Source organism: Salvelinus namaycush, unplaced genomic scaffold (assembly GCF_016432855.1).
Source record: "Salvelinus namaycush isolate Seneca unplaced genomic scaffold, SaNama_1.0 Scaffold436, whole genome shotgun sequence".
NCBI lineage: Eukaryota > Metazoa > Chordata > Actinopteri > Salmoniformes > Salmonidae > Salvelinus > Salvelinus namaycush.
Genome location: NW_024061127.1, coordinates 2,011 through 20,235, shown reverse-complemented (window position 1 = coordinate 20,235; position 18,225 = coordinate 2,011). Strand labels below are relative to the sequence as shown.

Below are 18,225 nucleotides of genomic sequence, written 5' to 3'. Positions count from 1 at the left end.
CACAGGGAGAAACTACAGTCTGAATCACACCCATGATGAGACTACCTTTAAAGGTTTGGTATTTGTTAGTGTTTAGGAGTCAGTTTCAAGTTTTGGCCAGACGGGCTGTCAATGAGATGTTGGTCTGAAAAGTCCATTTAGTCTATCCCTTCTCAAACCTGTCCTCCCCCTAACCAGTTCATATCATGTATTCCACCACCAGCACACCTGATTCACTAATCAGAGGTTTGATGATTAGTTGACCAGTGGTACAAAGGGGACTGGATCTAGGTGAACTATGTGGAGTGTCTTCCAGGGACAGTACAGTACAGACTGACAAGATTACAACAGTGTAGTTTACTCAACTCATTCAAACTATCATGACTATTGTTTAGAGAGAAGATCTGCACAAGGGCATAAAGTGTAAGATATAGCAAGAGAGGACAATATGGTGCAAGGCAGCCAAAGTGGAATCAAAAGTCATAGGCCTAATCATCAATCAAATATGAACTATAAAACCAAAATATAATCTACATATAAAGACAACATGTCATCTACATGTGTTATCGAAAAGCTCCCTTCTCACATCCCAGGTCACATATAAAGACAACATGTCATCTACATGTGTTATAGAAAAGCTCCCTTCTCACATCCCAGGTCATGTTTGGACTAGAACGTGACAACTCAACGGGCTATGCGCATCTCCCCAATAGCCGACAGACAACTTTCCTGAGTGCAATGTCATTAATGTGACCGATATGTACAGTATAATAAGCATAGCGAAGAAGAAAAATATCCTACTTCTGACGCACAGCAGAGACATCGCTGCTGAGATTTCCCCTGGAGCAAGAGTCCCTCAAGAATTTACAAACACTCATTGCGTTTCAATGAATGTACTCCCCAAACGCTTGTTGCATCGTAAACTATCCTCGCAGTCCCTTGGGACTTCAGCGGATGGATGATGCGCCGCTGCCATTTACTTGGATGAGAAGTTGGACGAACGCTCCTCCAGCTGACGATACGCAATGGCGGAGAACTACAGTGTGGTGATGTGTCGTTCACGAACGAACGGATCTTTTTGAACGGATCTTTTTGTTGAACGTCTGGAACCGCATCGGTGAAAGAGCCATTCATCTGGCTCTCTGATTTGCATACTGCTACTAGTGCTTGTTGAGCTCAGAACAACGTTTTTCTACAGATAAGTTACAACATCATTATCTAAAGGGGGTGAATCCTCACTGCAGAAACAATAAATAGTGTGGAGAGCGGGTCAATCTGGTCCACGAGGATTTATTTCATGTTTAAAAACGAAATCTTCATTTTTTTTACGCGCATTTCACGATCTGACTTAATGGTAGCCTACCTTTTGGCTTTTACATTGAATATTTGCAATATTTTTCATTGTTCTAGATTTATTTTAAGCATTTTAAAGGTAGATCCGTTTATGAGCCAAATGAACCCGCTCTTTTACCTGAACGGAGCCAAATGTGCCGGCTCACCGAATAGACTCAGAAAGCCCATCACTACTACAGCGGAGAGGTTAGATCCAAACAGAGCACCACAATCAACAGGCACGCTCAACAGACAGGCGGTTAGGGCGTTGGGATTTGACTGTCACAGGGACCAACTAATAAGAGGTTATAATTAATTGGAATTGTTGTGATTGTATGTTTGTCTGTACAGTTATGGCTGTCCTGTTATTATTTTGTGTCTTGATCAATAATGAGTAGCTAAACCATATCGACTTTTGGACACTGATGCGCAGGAGAACCCCTAGCTGTCAATCAAGCAGGCGCGGTGAACGGATTATGACGCTCGAGCGTTCCAAATGACGCAACAATACAGTTCCAGAACAGAGAAAGTTAATGCCGAAGATGTTGTTCGGTTCCACACTAAAACTGCTGTTTGACAAGTGGGATTTGAGGTGAGTCAAATATTTACAAAAGTCTACAATACATTAACCATCCGCTAGCCTACTTAACCTATAATTCTGTCATGGTAAGATAACACATGTGAAAGTGAACGTAAATGTATTTGAAATATTTTTTATGCCATTATCTAGCTAGCCTTATAAAATACAATTATTAATTATGGAATTGTTTTTTTCTGTTGCTATCAATCAATCCATCTGTATTTACTCTTCTGTCTGTTTGTCTTGTTGACTTATCTGTCTGTCTGTGTACAGTCTAGCCAGCATATGCCAGAAAGGTTCTTTCACATAGGCTCATATTCACAAAGTCTCATAGAAGGAGTGCTGATCAATAATCCGTTTTGTCTTTTAAATCAAACTGAATCCGTTTTGATGGACAGGAGGGGACCTGATCCTAGATCAGCACTCCTACCCTGAAACACTTTGTGAACACAATCCAGGTGTACTGTGATTATGAAGTTGTGATGAGGTATTATTATATTAGTCGTGCTGATGCATGATGGGTTGTAGGCTAGAGCTTGAGTACTGTATTGAGCAGAAGTTTCATTATTATTGTAATATTGTAGTAAATTGTCTGAGTTCACTTCCTAAATAATGTGTTGACATTCCTTCACTCCCAGCTACAAGCAGGCAGAGATGGAGGTTCAGTTCCTGAGGGAAGAGAAGAAGACCTGTACAGAGAAGGAAGCCCACATGCTTGAGTTGAGGGGGAAGGATCGAACGATCCGAAATCAGAAGAAGGAGATGGACAGACTTCAAGTGTGCCTCTGGGAGGAGGAAAAGAAGAAGAGGAATGGTGGAACGGAGAAGGACAAGATGATTGAACAATTACAGTCTGAGACAGACCATCTCAGAGCCCTTTTGAAAGATGAAAGGAGGAGAAGAAGAGTAGAAAGGGGTATTATGAAAGAGTGGAAGGCTGAGATCCTGAGACTGAGGGAGGCAGAGAGCCACAGGGAGGTAGAGAGACAGAGAGAAGCAGAGAGAAGCAGCGAGACAGAGAGAAGCAGAGAGGCAGAGAGAGCCACAGAATGGGAGAACCAGAGACAAATGCTGGAGATCAACAGACTCAAACAACTGCTGGAGCTGCTGATGGTGGACCTACAACTGGCCCACGTAAGACATGTCATTGTTATTATTAAAAGGCAGTGTATATTCACCCGGCTGAAAATGAATGGCAGCAGTATGCTAACCCAATGTTAACTTTTATGCCTTTCCTAAACGTTAACCCTGACCTTAACCTCACTGAAACTATACCTAACCTTTACCATAACCCAACCCTAGGTCCTAAACCTAACCTTCATTTATCCCAACCCCTACGCCTTTCTTCTGCCGGTTGAATATCCACTTCCTTATTAACGTCATTACTGTTGTTGTTGTTGACAACTGTATCTGTGCAGGTTGTAAATAAATGCATTAGTGAAACATCATTTGTAGGAGTAATTTCTACAAGCAGAAACATCAGAGGCAACATTAAATTGCAACGGGAATTTCTCAAACCCCTAACTGAATGGGCAAGCTAGAACTGTGTGTTTGTATTTGTACACATTTTGGACATAATTGATTCCATAAAATGTCTCATAATTTTTTCAAACCATGTCAATACATTAATTGACAATGAATTGTCCAGATGAATTGATCAAAATGACCCTGCTATTGATGTTGTTCAGTGTTTGATTCAATTAACTAGGTCTAAGTTGTATTTCTATGTATCATTCTCTGCAAATGCTTTGAAAGTATGTCTTGGTCATAGATTATCACTAATTTAACCTTTTAAATTTAAGCAAGAGATAGAGAGATTGAGGCTATGGCAGAAAGTCATGGAGGATCAGCGACCAAGACTGGCCTGGAACAACAAACCTATTGAGACAGAAAGAGAGAGGGAAAGAGAGAGGGAAAAATGGAAAGAAAGGGAGATGGAAAGGGAGAGAAAAGCAGAATTGGAAAGACAAGAAATGAAGAAGAAAGTGAAACAGGCAGAAGAAACGATAAAAGTGTTAGAACGAGAGATTGAGAGATTGAAAAGGAAATCATATTTGAAAGAGAAAGAGACATGCGTATTGCAGAGAATGAGAAAGTCAAACTGGTTAACGAAAAGGTGAAAGAGTTAGAGAGAGAGGTTGAGAGACTGAAAGAAGATATGACAACAAAAGAGATTCAATACAAAATCAAATTTGAAAGAGCGAAAGAAGCGTATAGAAGACAGAATGAGAGAGTGAAACAGGTTAACCAAAATGTACTAGTGTTAGACAGAGAGGTTGCGAGAATGAAAGAAGAGATTAGATTGAAAGACGAGACTGAACCAGAGAGAACATTTGATAGAGACAGAGAAAGAGAAAATGATTGGAGACAAAGTGAAGAGGAGATGAAAAATAGAGTGGAGAGAGAGATGGAAATGGAAACAGCCCTCATCAATGACAAAAAGACATCTGAATTGGAGGAAGTCTTCAAGAAAATCAAGGAACAGCTGATAGAATTAGAAAATATGGAAACAGACAAATATAAATGGAAACAGAACCAAATGGACATGAAGGAGAAGATGGAGGGTGAGAACAACAAACAGAAAGAGATAGAAAGAAAGAGAATGGAGAAAATACCAAAACAGAGACAACAAGAAGATGAGAAGAAGAAGGAGATGGAGAGAGAAGAAGAAGAGGAGAGACACAAACAGAAGCACATAGAGATGGAAGAGGAAGAAAGAGGGAGTGAAAAAGAGAAACAGAGAGAGATCAAAAGGAAGAGAATGGAGAAGAGACAGAAAAATATGGAAAGAGAAGAAGAGAGACAGAGAGAGATTGAAAGAGAGAATGAAGAAGAACAATGTAAACAGAAGCAAATTGACATGGAGAAGGAGGAAAGAGAGAGGGAGAACAATACACAGAGAGAGATAGAAGAGATACACAGAGGACAACAACAAGAGGAGAGACAAAAACAAACGGAGAAGGAGAAAGAAAGGGAGAAAGACAATGAGAATCAGAGAGAGATGGAATTAAAAGATCGGCAACAGAAAGAGATGGAGAAAGAAAAGATGATCATGAGAGAGAGGGAGGAAGCAGGAAGAAGAAAGGAGGGGCAGAAAAATATTTTGGGGGAAATTGAGGGACAGAATGAACTGGAGATAGAACAGGAGAGAGAGATGGAAGACAAGCATGAAGTGATTAAGGAAGCAGAGGAAGAGTACAGGGAAAGAGAAGAGAGAGGAAAGGAAGTAAGCATGAAGAAACATGTAGTAGTTAATGTTAAAGCAAAAGCACGGGAAGTCTTCAATAGACGTAAAGAGAGAAGGTTAGAAGTGTTGAAGGGGGAACGAGAACACATAGAAAGAGGACAACAAATCAGGAGGGAGAAGGAGGAAAGACGGCTGGAGATGGAAAGAAAACAGGAGAGGGCAAGACAACAAGAGGAGCAGGATAAAAAACAAGAGATTGAAATTGCTAGACAGAAAGAAATGTTCAGACTAAGAGAGGAGGAGAGGCAGAGAGAGGAAGAGAGAGAGGAGGAGAGAAAGAGAGCCGTTAACCTGTCTAGGACTGGGGTGCCGCTAGCGGCACTCCTCCCACATTCCACTGAAAAGCCAGGGCGCGAAATTCAAAAAAAACATTTTTTTAAAATATTTAACTTTCACACATTAACAAGTCCAATACAGCTAATGAAAGATAGATCGTGTGAATCCAGCCAACATGTCCGATTTTTAAAATGTTTTACAGGGAAGACACAATATGTAAATCTATTAGGTAAACACCTTAGCAAAAGAGACCATTTTTTCTTTGTCCACCAACACCACTAGCTATCACCAATTCGGCTAAACTAAGATATTGATAGCCACTAACCAAGAAAAAACCTCCTCAGATGACAGTCTGATAACATATTTATGGTATAGGATAGGTTTTGTTAGAAAAATGTGAATATTTCAGGTAGATATCATAGTTTACAATTGCACCCACCGTCACAAATCGACTAGAATAAATAGATAGAGCAACGTGTCTTACCTAATTACTAATCATAAAACATTTCGTAAAAATACACAGCATACACTAATCGAAAGACACAGATCCTGTGAATACAGACAATATTTCAGATTTTCTAAGTGTCTTACAGCGAAAACACAATAAATCGTTATATTAGCATACCACATGTGCAAACATTACCCCAGCATTGATTCTAGCCAAAGAGAGCGATAACGTCAACATCGCCAAAAGATATTAATTTTTTCACTAACCTTCTCAGAATTCTTCAGATGACACTCCTGTAACATCATATTACAACATACATATACAGTTTGTTCGAAAATGTGGATATTTAGCCACCAAAATCGTGGTTATACAATGAGAAAAGTAGCCGAGCTGGTCAGAAAATGTCGGACGCAATATTAGACAGTGATCTAGTCGTATACATAAATACTCATAAACGTGACTAAAAAATATAGGGTGGACAGCGATTGATAGACAATTTAATTCTTAATACAATCGCTGATTTACATTTTTTAAATTATCCTTACTTTTCAATACAGTTTGCGCCAAACGAAGCTACACGAAACAAAATGGCGGTATTAGCGATTAACATTTTTTGACAGAAACACGATTTATCATAATAAATTGTTCCTACTTTGAGCCGTTCTTCCATCAGAATCTTGGGCAAAGAATCCTTTCTTGGGTCTAATCGTCTTTTGGTCGAAAGCTGTCCTCTTGCCATGTCGAAATGCCCACTGCGTTCGGCATGAACTGAAAACGTGCCCAGAGCTTGAAATTGTCTCAGAAATAAATGTCCCAAAATCGCACTAAACGGATATAAATTGCTATAAAACGGTTTAAATTAACTACCTTATGATGTTTTTAACACCTATTACAAGTAAAAACATGACCGGATAAATATTACTGGCTACACTAATGCTTGGAAAAATAGTAGGTCGGTGTCCACCGCGCGTCCGACGCAGCTGGAAAAGAGTTACTTCCTACACGTTGATCTGTTTTATAGAGGCTGTGATTGCGCAATCGACACCATTCAAAGCGTCATCACGTAAAGACATCCAGGGGAAGACGTAAGCAGTGTCTGTATCCTCATAGCATTTACGGGGACCTTTAAACTGACTCCAGATCAGGGGCCAAGATGTGTGAAATCTGACTCCATGTCAGGGAAATTGCTGTAGAATGAGTTCTGTTCCACTCAGAGACAAAATTTCAACGCCTATAGAAACTAGAGACTGTTTTCTATCCAATAATAATAATAATATGCATATTGTACGAGCAAGAATTGAGTAGGAAGCCGTTTAAAAATTACACGATTTCCAGAAAAAGTGACAACAGCACCCCCTATCCCAAAAAGGTTAAAGGCAATTTAGCTTTAATCAGAGAGAGAGAGATAATAGAGGCAAACAGAAGAGAGGAGATGGTGGAAGAGGAAAGAAGGGAATTCCTTGAAAATTACAAGAGGGGTGACTTAGAGGAGGAGGAGGAAAAGGAAGAAGACAAGGAGGACATTCTCCCACCTGATAAAAGTATCCGAAGGAGAGCTGTGGGCTGGATAAATAAGAAGTGGGAGAAGAGGAACCTCAAGAAGATCGAGAGAACCTATCAGAGAGAAGCTGAGGAGGGCTATAAGATCGTCCACATAGGTAAGACCTGTTTTCCCTCTGCTTATGACATCATCCTCTTTAGTCTCCTCTACACACATCAGTTACACACCAGTCATCATGTTGCATCATTGTTTCAATATAAAACTACTGTCTAAAGAATATGTTAGCTGACATGGCTAATTGAGTGACTGACTGACATAACAAGAAACATACTGCTGATGTAACAACCACGTGTTTAAATGGTACATTGTGTCATCTACTAGTCTAACTCTCAAGACTAAGTAGAGACCCAGAAAGAGTTGTGTCATCTACCAGTCTAACTCTCAAGACTAAGTAGAGACCCAGAAAGAGTTGTGTCATCTACTAGTCTAACTCTCAAGACTAAGTAGAGACCCAGAAAGAGTTGTGTCATCTACCAGTCTAACTCTCAAGACTAAGTAGAGACCCAGAAAGAGTTGTGTCATCTACTAGTCTAACTCTCAAGACTAAGTAGAGACCCAGAAAGAGTTGTGTCATCTACTAGTCTAACACTCAAGACTAAGTAGAGACCCAGAAAGAGTTCCTAAAAAACACACACTAAAACGTGTTTTGGGGGGATCCGGGGGCTACTAGTGGCCATGCGGCCCTAAGCGATCACATATGCCCTACTAGTGGCCATGCGGCCCTAAGCGATCACATATGCCCTACTAGTGGCCATGCGGCCCTAAGCGATCACATATGCCCTACTAGTGGCCATGCGGCCCTAAGCGATCACATATGCCCTACTAGTGGCCATGCGCCCCTAAGCGATCACATATGCCCTATTAGTGGCCATGCGGCCCTAAGCGATCACATATGCCCTACTAGTGGCCATGCGGCCCTAAGCGATCACATATGCCCTACTAGTGGCCATGCGGCCCTAAGCGATCACATATGCCCTACTAGTGGCCATGCGGCCCTAAGCGATCACATATGCCCTACTAGTGGCCATGCGGCCCTAAGCGATCACATATGCCCTACTAGTGGCCATGCGGCCCTAAGCGATCACATATGCCCTACTAGTGGCCATGCGGCCCTAAGCGATCACATATGCCCTACTAGTGGCCATGCGGCCCTAAGCGATCACATATGCCCTACTAGTGGCCATGCGGCCCTAAGCGATCACATATGCCCTACTAGTGGCCATGCGGCCCTAAGCGATCACATATGCCCTACTAGTGGCCATGCGGCCCTAAGCGATCACATATGCCCTACTAGTGGCCATGCGGCCCTAAGCGATCACATATGCCCTACTAGTGGCCATGCGGCCCTAAGCGATCACATATGCCCTAGTAGTGGCCATGCGGCCCTAAGCGATCACATATGCCCTACTAGTGGCCATGCGGCCCTAAGCGATCACATATGCCCTGCTAGTGGCCATGCGGCCCTAAGCGATCACATATGCCCTACTAGTGGCCATGCGGCCCTAAGCGATCACATATGCCCTACTAGTGGCCATGCGGCCCTAAGCGATCACATATGCCCTACTAGTGGCCCTGCGGCCCTAAGCGATCACATATGCCCTACTAGTGGCCATGCGGCCCTAAGCGATCACATATGCCCTACTAGTGGCCATGCGGCCCTAAGCGATCACATATGCCCTACTAGTGGCCATGCGGCCCTAAGCGATCACATATGCCCTACTAGTGGCCATGAGGCCCTAAGCGATCACATATGCCCTACTAGTGGCCATGCGGCCCTAAGCGATCACATATGCCCTACTAGTGGCCATGCGGCCCTAAGCGATCACATATGCCCTACTAGTGGCCATGCGGCCCTAAGCGATCACATATGCCCTACTAGTGGCCATGCGGCCCTAAGCGATCACATATGCCCTACTAGTGGCCATGCGGCCCTAAGCGATCACATATGCCCTACTAGTGGCCATGCGGCCCTAAGCGATCACATATTCCCTGGCACTATACAAAGAATAGGTGCCATTCGGGACTCATGTTCAACTTAAGGTCAATTCGGGAATTATTGCACTTTATTGACAAATTCCATGCCTTGCTCAACTGAAAAGAGTAAAGAATCATTGAGATTAAATTGTGTTTTCTATTCTTCATTCCCTGTGTCCATTACATTTAAGTTGATACCAGATCCCTAAGTTGAATGTGAACTCTACTTCTTCACCCCTACCAGCCATCCCTGGACACACAAGGCTAACAGCCACCATGACACAGGCAGAGAGAGAGAGGGAGAAGAGGAAGGAGCTGCTGAAGGCTGAGAAGAGAAGGAAGAAGATGGAGGATTTTAATAAGCAGTGGAGAGAGCAGTCCCTGCTTAAAAAACAAACTCATCAGAAACTGAAGGAGGAGAGGGGGAAGATGAAGGGACATTACCTGGAGCAGATGAATCTGGAGGCTGATGCTCAAATCAACACCCGGTGTCTAACCACCCAACACAGCCACGATTATCTGGAGACAACACAGCCCACTGGATCTGGAGATGGCCACCAGGAAAGGCCAAGGAGGCAACAGACATGGGCAGAGATCCAGGAGGGGAGTTCAGAGAACCAGCAGGAGTGGCCAGAGAACCAACAGGGTGGGCCAGACAGCCAGCAGCTAGAAGCTCCAGAAGAGGCTGAAACATCAGAGCCAACCTCCAAGAACAAGAAAAGGCCAGGCATCTGGAAGAGAATTAAGATGGGGTAAAGAATGTTTAAACATCTATTCATGTTTTACACTGTTAATATATATGTTGTCACTTTAAAAAGTGACATTATCCAAATGTGAGGGTTTAGTGTAGATGCAACACACATGTAAATATATAGATACTTACCTGTCTCTGATGTCTTACAGCATTCCTGACCTGCTGTCTGCCTAGAGCTGGAACATGTAAATATATAGATACTTACCTGTCTCTGATGTCTTACAGCATTCCTGACCTGCTGTCTGCCTAGAGCTGGAACATGTAAATATATAGATACTTACCTGTCTCTGATGTCTTACAGCATTCCTGACCTGCTGTCTGCCTAGAGCTGGAACATGTAAATATATAGATACTTACCTGTCTCTGATGTCTTACAGCATTCCTGACGTGCTGTCTGCCTAGAGCTGGAACATGTAAATATATAGATACTTACCTGTCTCTGATGTCTTACAGCATTCCTGACGTGCTGTCTGCCTAGAGCTGGAACATGTAAATATATAGATACTTACCTGTCTCTGATGTCTTACAGCATTCCTGACGTGCTGTCTGCCTAGAGCTGGAACATGTAAATATATAGATACTTACCTGTCTCTGATGTCTTACAGCATTCCTGACCTGCTGTCTGCCTAGAGCTGGAACATGTAAATATATAGATACTTACCTGTCTCTGATGTCTTACAGCATTCCTGACCTGCTGTCTGCCTAGAGCTGGAACATGTAAATATATAGATACTTACCTGTCTCTGATGTCTTACAGCATTCCTGACCTGCTGTCTGCCTAGAGCTGGAACATGTAAATATATAGATACTTACCTGTCTCTGATATCTTACAGCATTCCTGACGTGCTGTCTGCCTAGAGCTGGAACATGTAAATATATAGATACTTACCTGTCTCTGATGTCTTACAGCATTCCTGACCTGCTGTCTGCCTAGAGCTGGAACATGTAAATATATAGATACTTACCTGTCTCTGATGTCTTACAGCATTCCTGACCTGCTGTCTGCCTAGAGCTGGAACATGTAAATATATAGATACTTACCTGTCTCTGATGTCTTACAGCATTCCTGACCTGCTGTCTGCCTAGAGCTGGAACATGTAAATATATAGATACTTACCTGTCTCTGATGTCTTACAGCATTCCTGACGTGCTGTCTGCCTAGAGCTGGAACTCGAAGAAGCCACAGTTCCACTGAGGTTACATTGGTCATTAAAAGTGTCGCCCAATAATTCCTCCTCCTCTTTAAGTCATCAAGCCACATTTCCTCCACAAAACATGATCGTCTCCTCAAGCCAGCAAGTATCCTCTTTATCAGGCAACAAACCATCGAAGGTCAGTGACTCTCCTCCCCAGAGCAGAGGTTCTCATCTTTATCCTAATTAAATTCATCTCTGATCACCACCTCTACTGTCCTAGAAAATATCCCAAAAATGGAAATGGTTTAAACAGAAGTCCTCCCCTCAGACCAGTGGCTCCACAAACCAGAGTTTCTCATCTTTACTCAAGTTGAACACAACTCTTATCATTTCCACCACCTCACCTGTTAAGGGGAGGTGCTGAAAAGGAGGTCTGGGAGGAGGTCTGCAGGTAGCCTGGACCGGACCGGTAGCAGCTAAGTTGCTGGCTCCATCCCCGGGCAGAGCTACTCAAGTCAGGCCAGTGATGTTTGACGATGTCATTTTTGTTATTAAAGTTTTACGTTTTAATAAAAGCATTACATTTAAAAAACAATATTGTTGTTACGGTGTGGATTGTTTTGTTATTTCATTAGAATTGAAACATCCAGTAGTCATGGTAGATGTTAGACTTTCAATGAGACACCTAACATTCCATCAGTTTGCTACAATGTGTGACATGTTATATTAGAGAGGAGTCCTCTATACACATCTATTTTAGACCAGAGGAGAAATATCAGATTGAAATAGCTTCTCTAAGAATCTGAGGAGAGAGCAACAGTAGACGCATCGTTAGCTCTCCCACCTCCAGTTCAGTACTTGGGTCATTCCACCAGTTGAGGACCTTTTGGGGAGTGTAACTTTTATTTCACCTAATTCTAACATTCTGTCATAAAGAGCACATGTTCAACTTAATAAAACACATGTTTTTCCATCTCAAAAGTTTAAAAAATGCATACTATAGCGAGTGCCTATTAAGTGCCAAATAAAGTGACAGGGTTGACTGTAACAGAGTTGACTATTTCATTTAGAATCAACCATAGATCCCCATGTGACAGGGGGAATGGAATGCAAGCTTACCAAACAAATGTAAATTGTTTAAAGATTTCTAGACTGTCTATCTATAGGTAACAGGGCTGATGTGTTATAATTCACCCCGTGGTGATTGCAGCATGTACATCTTGGTGGGGAAAACTCCCCCAAAATGTTTTATATGAACGCCAGCAAAGCCACTACACAACACAACACTAAACAATACATTAATTGCACTATAACTTTGACAAACGGTGCCCACAAACTGTTAGGGTCGACATAAAGCTGTCCCAACAGCAGAGCTTTCTTTTCAGCACCATGGAGTGAATCCTTTTTAAAAAACCTAACTGATATGGCTGACTTGCTTAAACAAATGTGGTTTCTACTGACAATTGAGATGTACAAACTATGGCATAAGGGGACAACAAGTGGACTACAGGCAATCCGTAATTTTGATGAAGACATTAATGAGAGAGCTGGACGGACGCAGTCAATATAACCGTTAGTTCAGCACTTTAGAAATGTTGATTATGGGCCGTTCTTACAGTATTCTCCCTGTACACCAAGTCATAACTCTATGTAAGCAGACTTTGAAAGCTCTTACAATATTTGATGATGACATTTCTCTAAAGGCTATAGTCTACATGTGCAGCACCAAGTCAGAGCAGTAGGCTAAATTATGAGAGGGGAAAGGGACCAAATTATTAGTGTGAGGCACATGGGCTATTAACACCTTACTACACAACATACACTTAGTATTACTTTCTTAGCTACAGTATACACATCTCCCTGGCATAGTACATCATTTATAGAGCAGCATCCAATACATTTTTGGACTCACCTTGTTGTGATGTGCTCACTTGAACAGGAAGGTGTCCCGGCTCTACCAGGGCCTTGAGGTGGTCTCCCACAGCTCTGCTGGTGGAGTGGTAAACACCACCCCCGGCTCTACCAGGGGCTTGAGGTGGTCTCCCACAGCTCTGCTTATGTCATATTCTGTGGCCTTGCAGTTCCATTTCTTTACTGCCCCTGCAACACAGAAAGAAACACATTTAGTCATATTATATAAAACACTCAAAGTAATGGATATCGAGCATCTATGGCCTCAGTTACACCTGGCACCTAAATGTGACTTCTGTCATCTGATCACTCCAAGCTGCATTAGGTTCAGATCTACCAGGATGGGCCTTTGACATAGTCTGGATGCAGTCAGGCCACTGAATATAAATAAGCAATGTAAAGAGATGGGGTGAATGATAGGGGAAAAGTACATTTGACACAAATTGCCTTCATAATATCAAAGAACAAATGTTTGTGCCTGAGGAGAAATGAACTTTCCTACAGCCAAAAGGGGTGAGAAATTACACATCCTTGGGACGTCCCTAGCCCGTTGAAGTTGACATTTAAAAGGGTTAAGGTTAGGGGTTAGGGTAGGGATGTCCCAAGGATCCCAGGTAGCATTGACCATTGTACATTCTTCTGTCTCTTTTACATAGCAGGTGATGGGTTCTGACTTCTGTACTTTTAAATATGAAATATCCTCATTATGTGAAATTGAATGAAACATTAATGTATTTTGATGCTAATATGATGTACAATATTCCATGATGTTTCTATATGATAACAATAGAGTAATATATTTAATATGATGTACAATATTCCATGATGTTTCTATATGATAACAATAGAGTAATATATTTAATATGATGTACAATATTCCATGATGTTTCTATATGATAACAATAGAGTAATATATTTAATATGATGTACAATATTCCATGATGTTTCTATATGATAACAATAGAGTAATATATTTAATATGATGTACAATATTCCATGGCGTTTCTATATGATAACAATAGAGTAATATATTTAATATGATGTACAATATTCCATGATGTTTATATATGATAACAATAGAGTAATATATTTAATATGATGTACAATATTCCATGATGTTTCTATATGATAACAATAGAGTAATATATTTAATATGATGTACAATATTCCATTATGTTTCTATATGATAACAATACCGTAATATATTTAATATGATGTACAATATTCCATAATGTTTCTATATGATAACAATACCGTAATATATTTAATATGATGTACAATATTCCATGACGTTTCTATATGATAACAATACCGTAATATATTTAATATGATGTACAATATTCCATGATTGTCACGTTCCTGACCTGTTTTCTCTTGTTTTTGTATGTGTTTAGTTGGTCAGGGCGTGAGTTGGGGTGGGCATTCTATGTTATTTGTTTCTATGTTTAGGTTCATTGTCATTTAGCCTGACATGGTTCTCAATCAGGGACAGGTGTTTTACGTTTCCTCTGTCGAGTTGAAGTATCTGCACTCCAGGTGAGATTTCAGCTCTGGTGCAGATGTGCCCATCTGCTCTCCAGGTGTAGACCCAGGGGGCCCGTTTAGAACCTTTTTAGGACATTTCGAGATGACAGATGTTTGTGTTTGGTCTATTAATGTACCTGTGAGTTGAAATTTTTATAATTTTTGCATTTTTGACAAAATTAGACTCCTTTAAAGTGCCAGTTTTTGCGCTCAGGTAGGGTATCAGCCTGAGCTATTTAAAAACACTTTTTCAACATTTCAAGATAGCAGTGTGTTCAGTTTGATCATTTCAAAGACAGCTGCATCTTAATTTTATTTATATTATTAATATTTTTTTTTTTTTTCATTTTCATCATAAAAATTACATTGGCTGTTAACCTCAACTCCAGAGGTGATCCAGGTGAGGGATCAGCCTGGATTATGTAAAAACACTTTTTCAACATTTCAAGATAGCAGTTACTTCAGTTTGATGTAAAAAAAAGATAGCTGAATCTTTATTTTACTCATTTTCAAAAATATTTTTTTTACCAAAAATATGTGAAAATGAATAAAATAAAGTTGCAGCTGTCTTTATTTACATCAAACTGAACTAACTGCTATCTTGAAATGTTGAAAAGGTGTGTTTAAATAGGCTTCCTATTTAAAATAGGCATTTGCAAATTAGTTGAAAGGCTAAGAGAATCATCTCCAACCTCCTCTCAGGAGATGATTCCCTCAGCCTTTTCTAATTTTCAAATGATAGGATAATTATTTAAAAATACTTTTTCAACATTTCAAGATAGCAGTTAGTTCGTTTTGAGCATATCAAAGACAGCTGCAACTGAAGTTCACACTCAACTTTGTTGAGCCGTGCGCCTGGTGATTGAACAGGTTACCAGGTGTATTTTTGAATATGGTTCTTAATGGCTTCATTGGGTTGCTGGGGTCCATTGCTTGCTAAGGGGGAACCCCCCCCACCCGGGTTCAGCCGACTGGGGCGCGCACTCCCTGTCAACATTTTCAACATTTCAAGATAGCAGTTTATTAAGTCTGATGCATATTTATTTTATTCGTTTTCACACACTTTTTTCCCCCTCTCTAGTTTGTGCAATGACAGAGAAGTGGGACTCTGTCGTTTTTCTGAAAAGAACTCTAATTGATCTCGGGTTCAGCCACCAGGGGGCACCCACCTCCTTTGAAAGTTAATGTAAGACACTTCTTGTTGTCAAGGGAAGCTACAATTAAACACATTTCCTCACTGGGACCCCTTTTTACATAATCCTGAGTTTCAAGCCTTTATGTTACAAAATGATTGATTTACAGTGGGTTAAATACAGTGTTTTGCTAATTTAAAAAAATTGTGCCTGGTAACCCAAAATAATACCAGGTGCACGGATGGATCAGGACAGACATTTTTTTTAAACCTCCATAAATCCCTCAGGCCGGCCCCCATTGACTTGGGGCAGTAGTATGGTTTTCCCATAGTGGGCATGTATGCCTGTATGTCCCTTGAATATCATTTAAGACACTTTTGAAAATTGTGCCTGGTAACCCAAAATAATACCAGGTGCACGGATGGATCAGGCCAGAATCTTTTTAAAACCTCCATAAATCCCTCAGGCCGGCCCCCATTGACTTGGGGCCGTAGTATGGTGTTCCCATAGCGGGCATGTATGTCTGTATGCCCCCTAAAAAGCATTTAAGACACTTTTGAAAATCGTGCCTGGTAACCCAAAAACAAAACCAGGTGCACGGAGGTGGCACTCTGTCACTTTTTCGACCAATTGCCGAAATATTCAAATAATGATTAAAAATACCTCCCGATGGGCTAGATGTCCCACATTTTAAAGGATTATCTGTATTGATGTATATTTATTTTATTAATTTTCACACATGTTTTCCCCCTCTCTAGTTTGTGCAATGACAGAGAAGTGGGACTGTGTCATTTTTCTGACAAGATCTCTCATTGATCTCGGGTTCAGCCACCAGGGGGCACCAAACCTCTTTGAAATGTTAATGTGAATAGTTACCACTTCTCAGGAGATGATAGACTTAGCCTTTCAAATGTTTTGTAATGATGGGATGGCTATTGAACAGAACTTTAAAACCTGGTTTTCTTGTATGTACCAGTTCATGAAATCACACATTTGACATTTATGCTCACTGAGTCTGTACATAGTCAAAGCTTTCCTTAAGTTTGGGTCAGTCACAGTGGTCAGGTATTCTGCCACTGTGTACTCTCTGTTTAGGGCCAAATAGCATTCTAGTTTTCTCTGTTTTTTTGTTAATTCTTTCCAATGTGTCAAGTAATTATCTTTTTGTTTTCTCATGATTTGGTTGGGTCTAATTGTGCTGTTGTCCAGGGGCTCTGTGGGGTGTGTTTATGTTTGTGAACAGAGCACAATGACCAGCTTGCTTAGGGGACTCTTCTCCAGGTTCATCTCTTTGTAGGTGATGGCTTTGTTAATGGCCCATACCCTCTTCATCACAAATCTGCCCTGCCATTGTTTGTATTCATACTGTTTTGTAAAGAATGGCTTCTTGTCTGTTAGGTTGTATTCCACTGGGAAAGTGATTACAGTTTTCTCAGTGACTTTGGTGCATTTCTTAGATCAAAAGTGCAATTCTTGATACTACTTGTACAAATTCCAAATCATCTAGTCACTTGTGCACATCATTAAAGCAATTTCTTATTCCTTTGAACAAATTGCAATTGATAATGTACAAGTGTCATCTTTTTTCCACATTATCAATTGCTCATGTCCATACCTCTTTCGCTTCACGGAGAGTTGAGTTGCAGCAGGGAGTTGCGTTCCCTCTTTATAGAGGCGTGCGTAACAATTATAACCACCAGGTCATTATAACCACCAGGTCATTATAACCACCAGGTCATTATAACCACCAGGTCATTATAACCACACTCACCAGGTCATTATTACCACCAGGTCATTTTTACCACCAGGTCATTATTAACACCATGTCATTATTACCACCAGGTCATTATAACCACCAGGTCATTATAACCATCAGGTCATTATAACCACCAGGTCATTATAACCACCAGGTCATTATAACCACCAGGTCAGGGAGATTCATGTAGTATCTAAACATATCATGTAGTATCTAAACCTATCATGTAGTATCTAAACCTATCATGTAGTATCTAAACATGTCATGTAGTATCTAAACATATCATGTAGTATCTAAACCTGTCATGTAGTATCTAAACCTATCATGTAGTATCTAAACCTGTCATGTAGTATCTAAACATATCATGTATTTAACCCTTTATGCTGAGTCTCCTCCTTACTGGTATTTAACCCTTTATGCTGAGTCTCCTCCTTACTGGTATTTAACCCTTTATGCTGAGTCTCCTCCTTACTGGTATTTAACCCTTTATGCTGAGTCTCCTCCTTACTGGTATTTAACCCTTTATGCTGAGTCTCCTCCTAACTGGTATTTAACCCTTTATGCTGAGTCTCCTCCTTACTGGTATTTAACCCTTTATGCTGAGTCTCCTCCTT

At 40.9% G+C, this 18,225-nt stretch overlaps 1 protein-coding gene across 1 annotated transcript; it reads left to right on the top strand.

The window, feature by feature from the left end:
- Positions 1-7,264: 7,264 nt before the first annotated feature.
- LOC120041315 (trichohyalin-like) lies at positions 7,265-10,153 on the top strand. The gene is made up of 2 exons (XM_038986254.1): positions 7,265-7,520; positions 9,642-10,153. The coding sequence occupies exons 1-2, from the start codon at positions 7,295-7,297 to the stop codon at positions 10,151-10,153; spliced, it is 738 nt and encodes a 245-aa protein (XP_038842182.1). The 5' UTR covers positions 7,265-7,294.
- Positions 10,154-18,225: the final 8,072 nt, after the last annotated feature.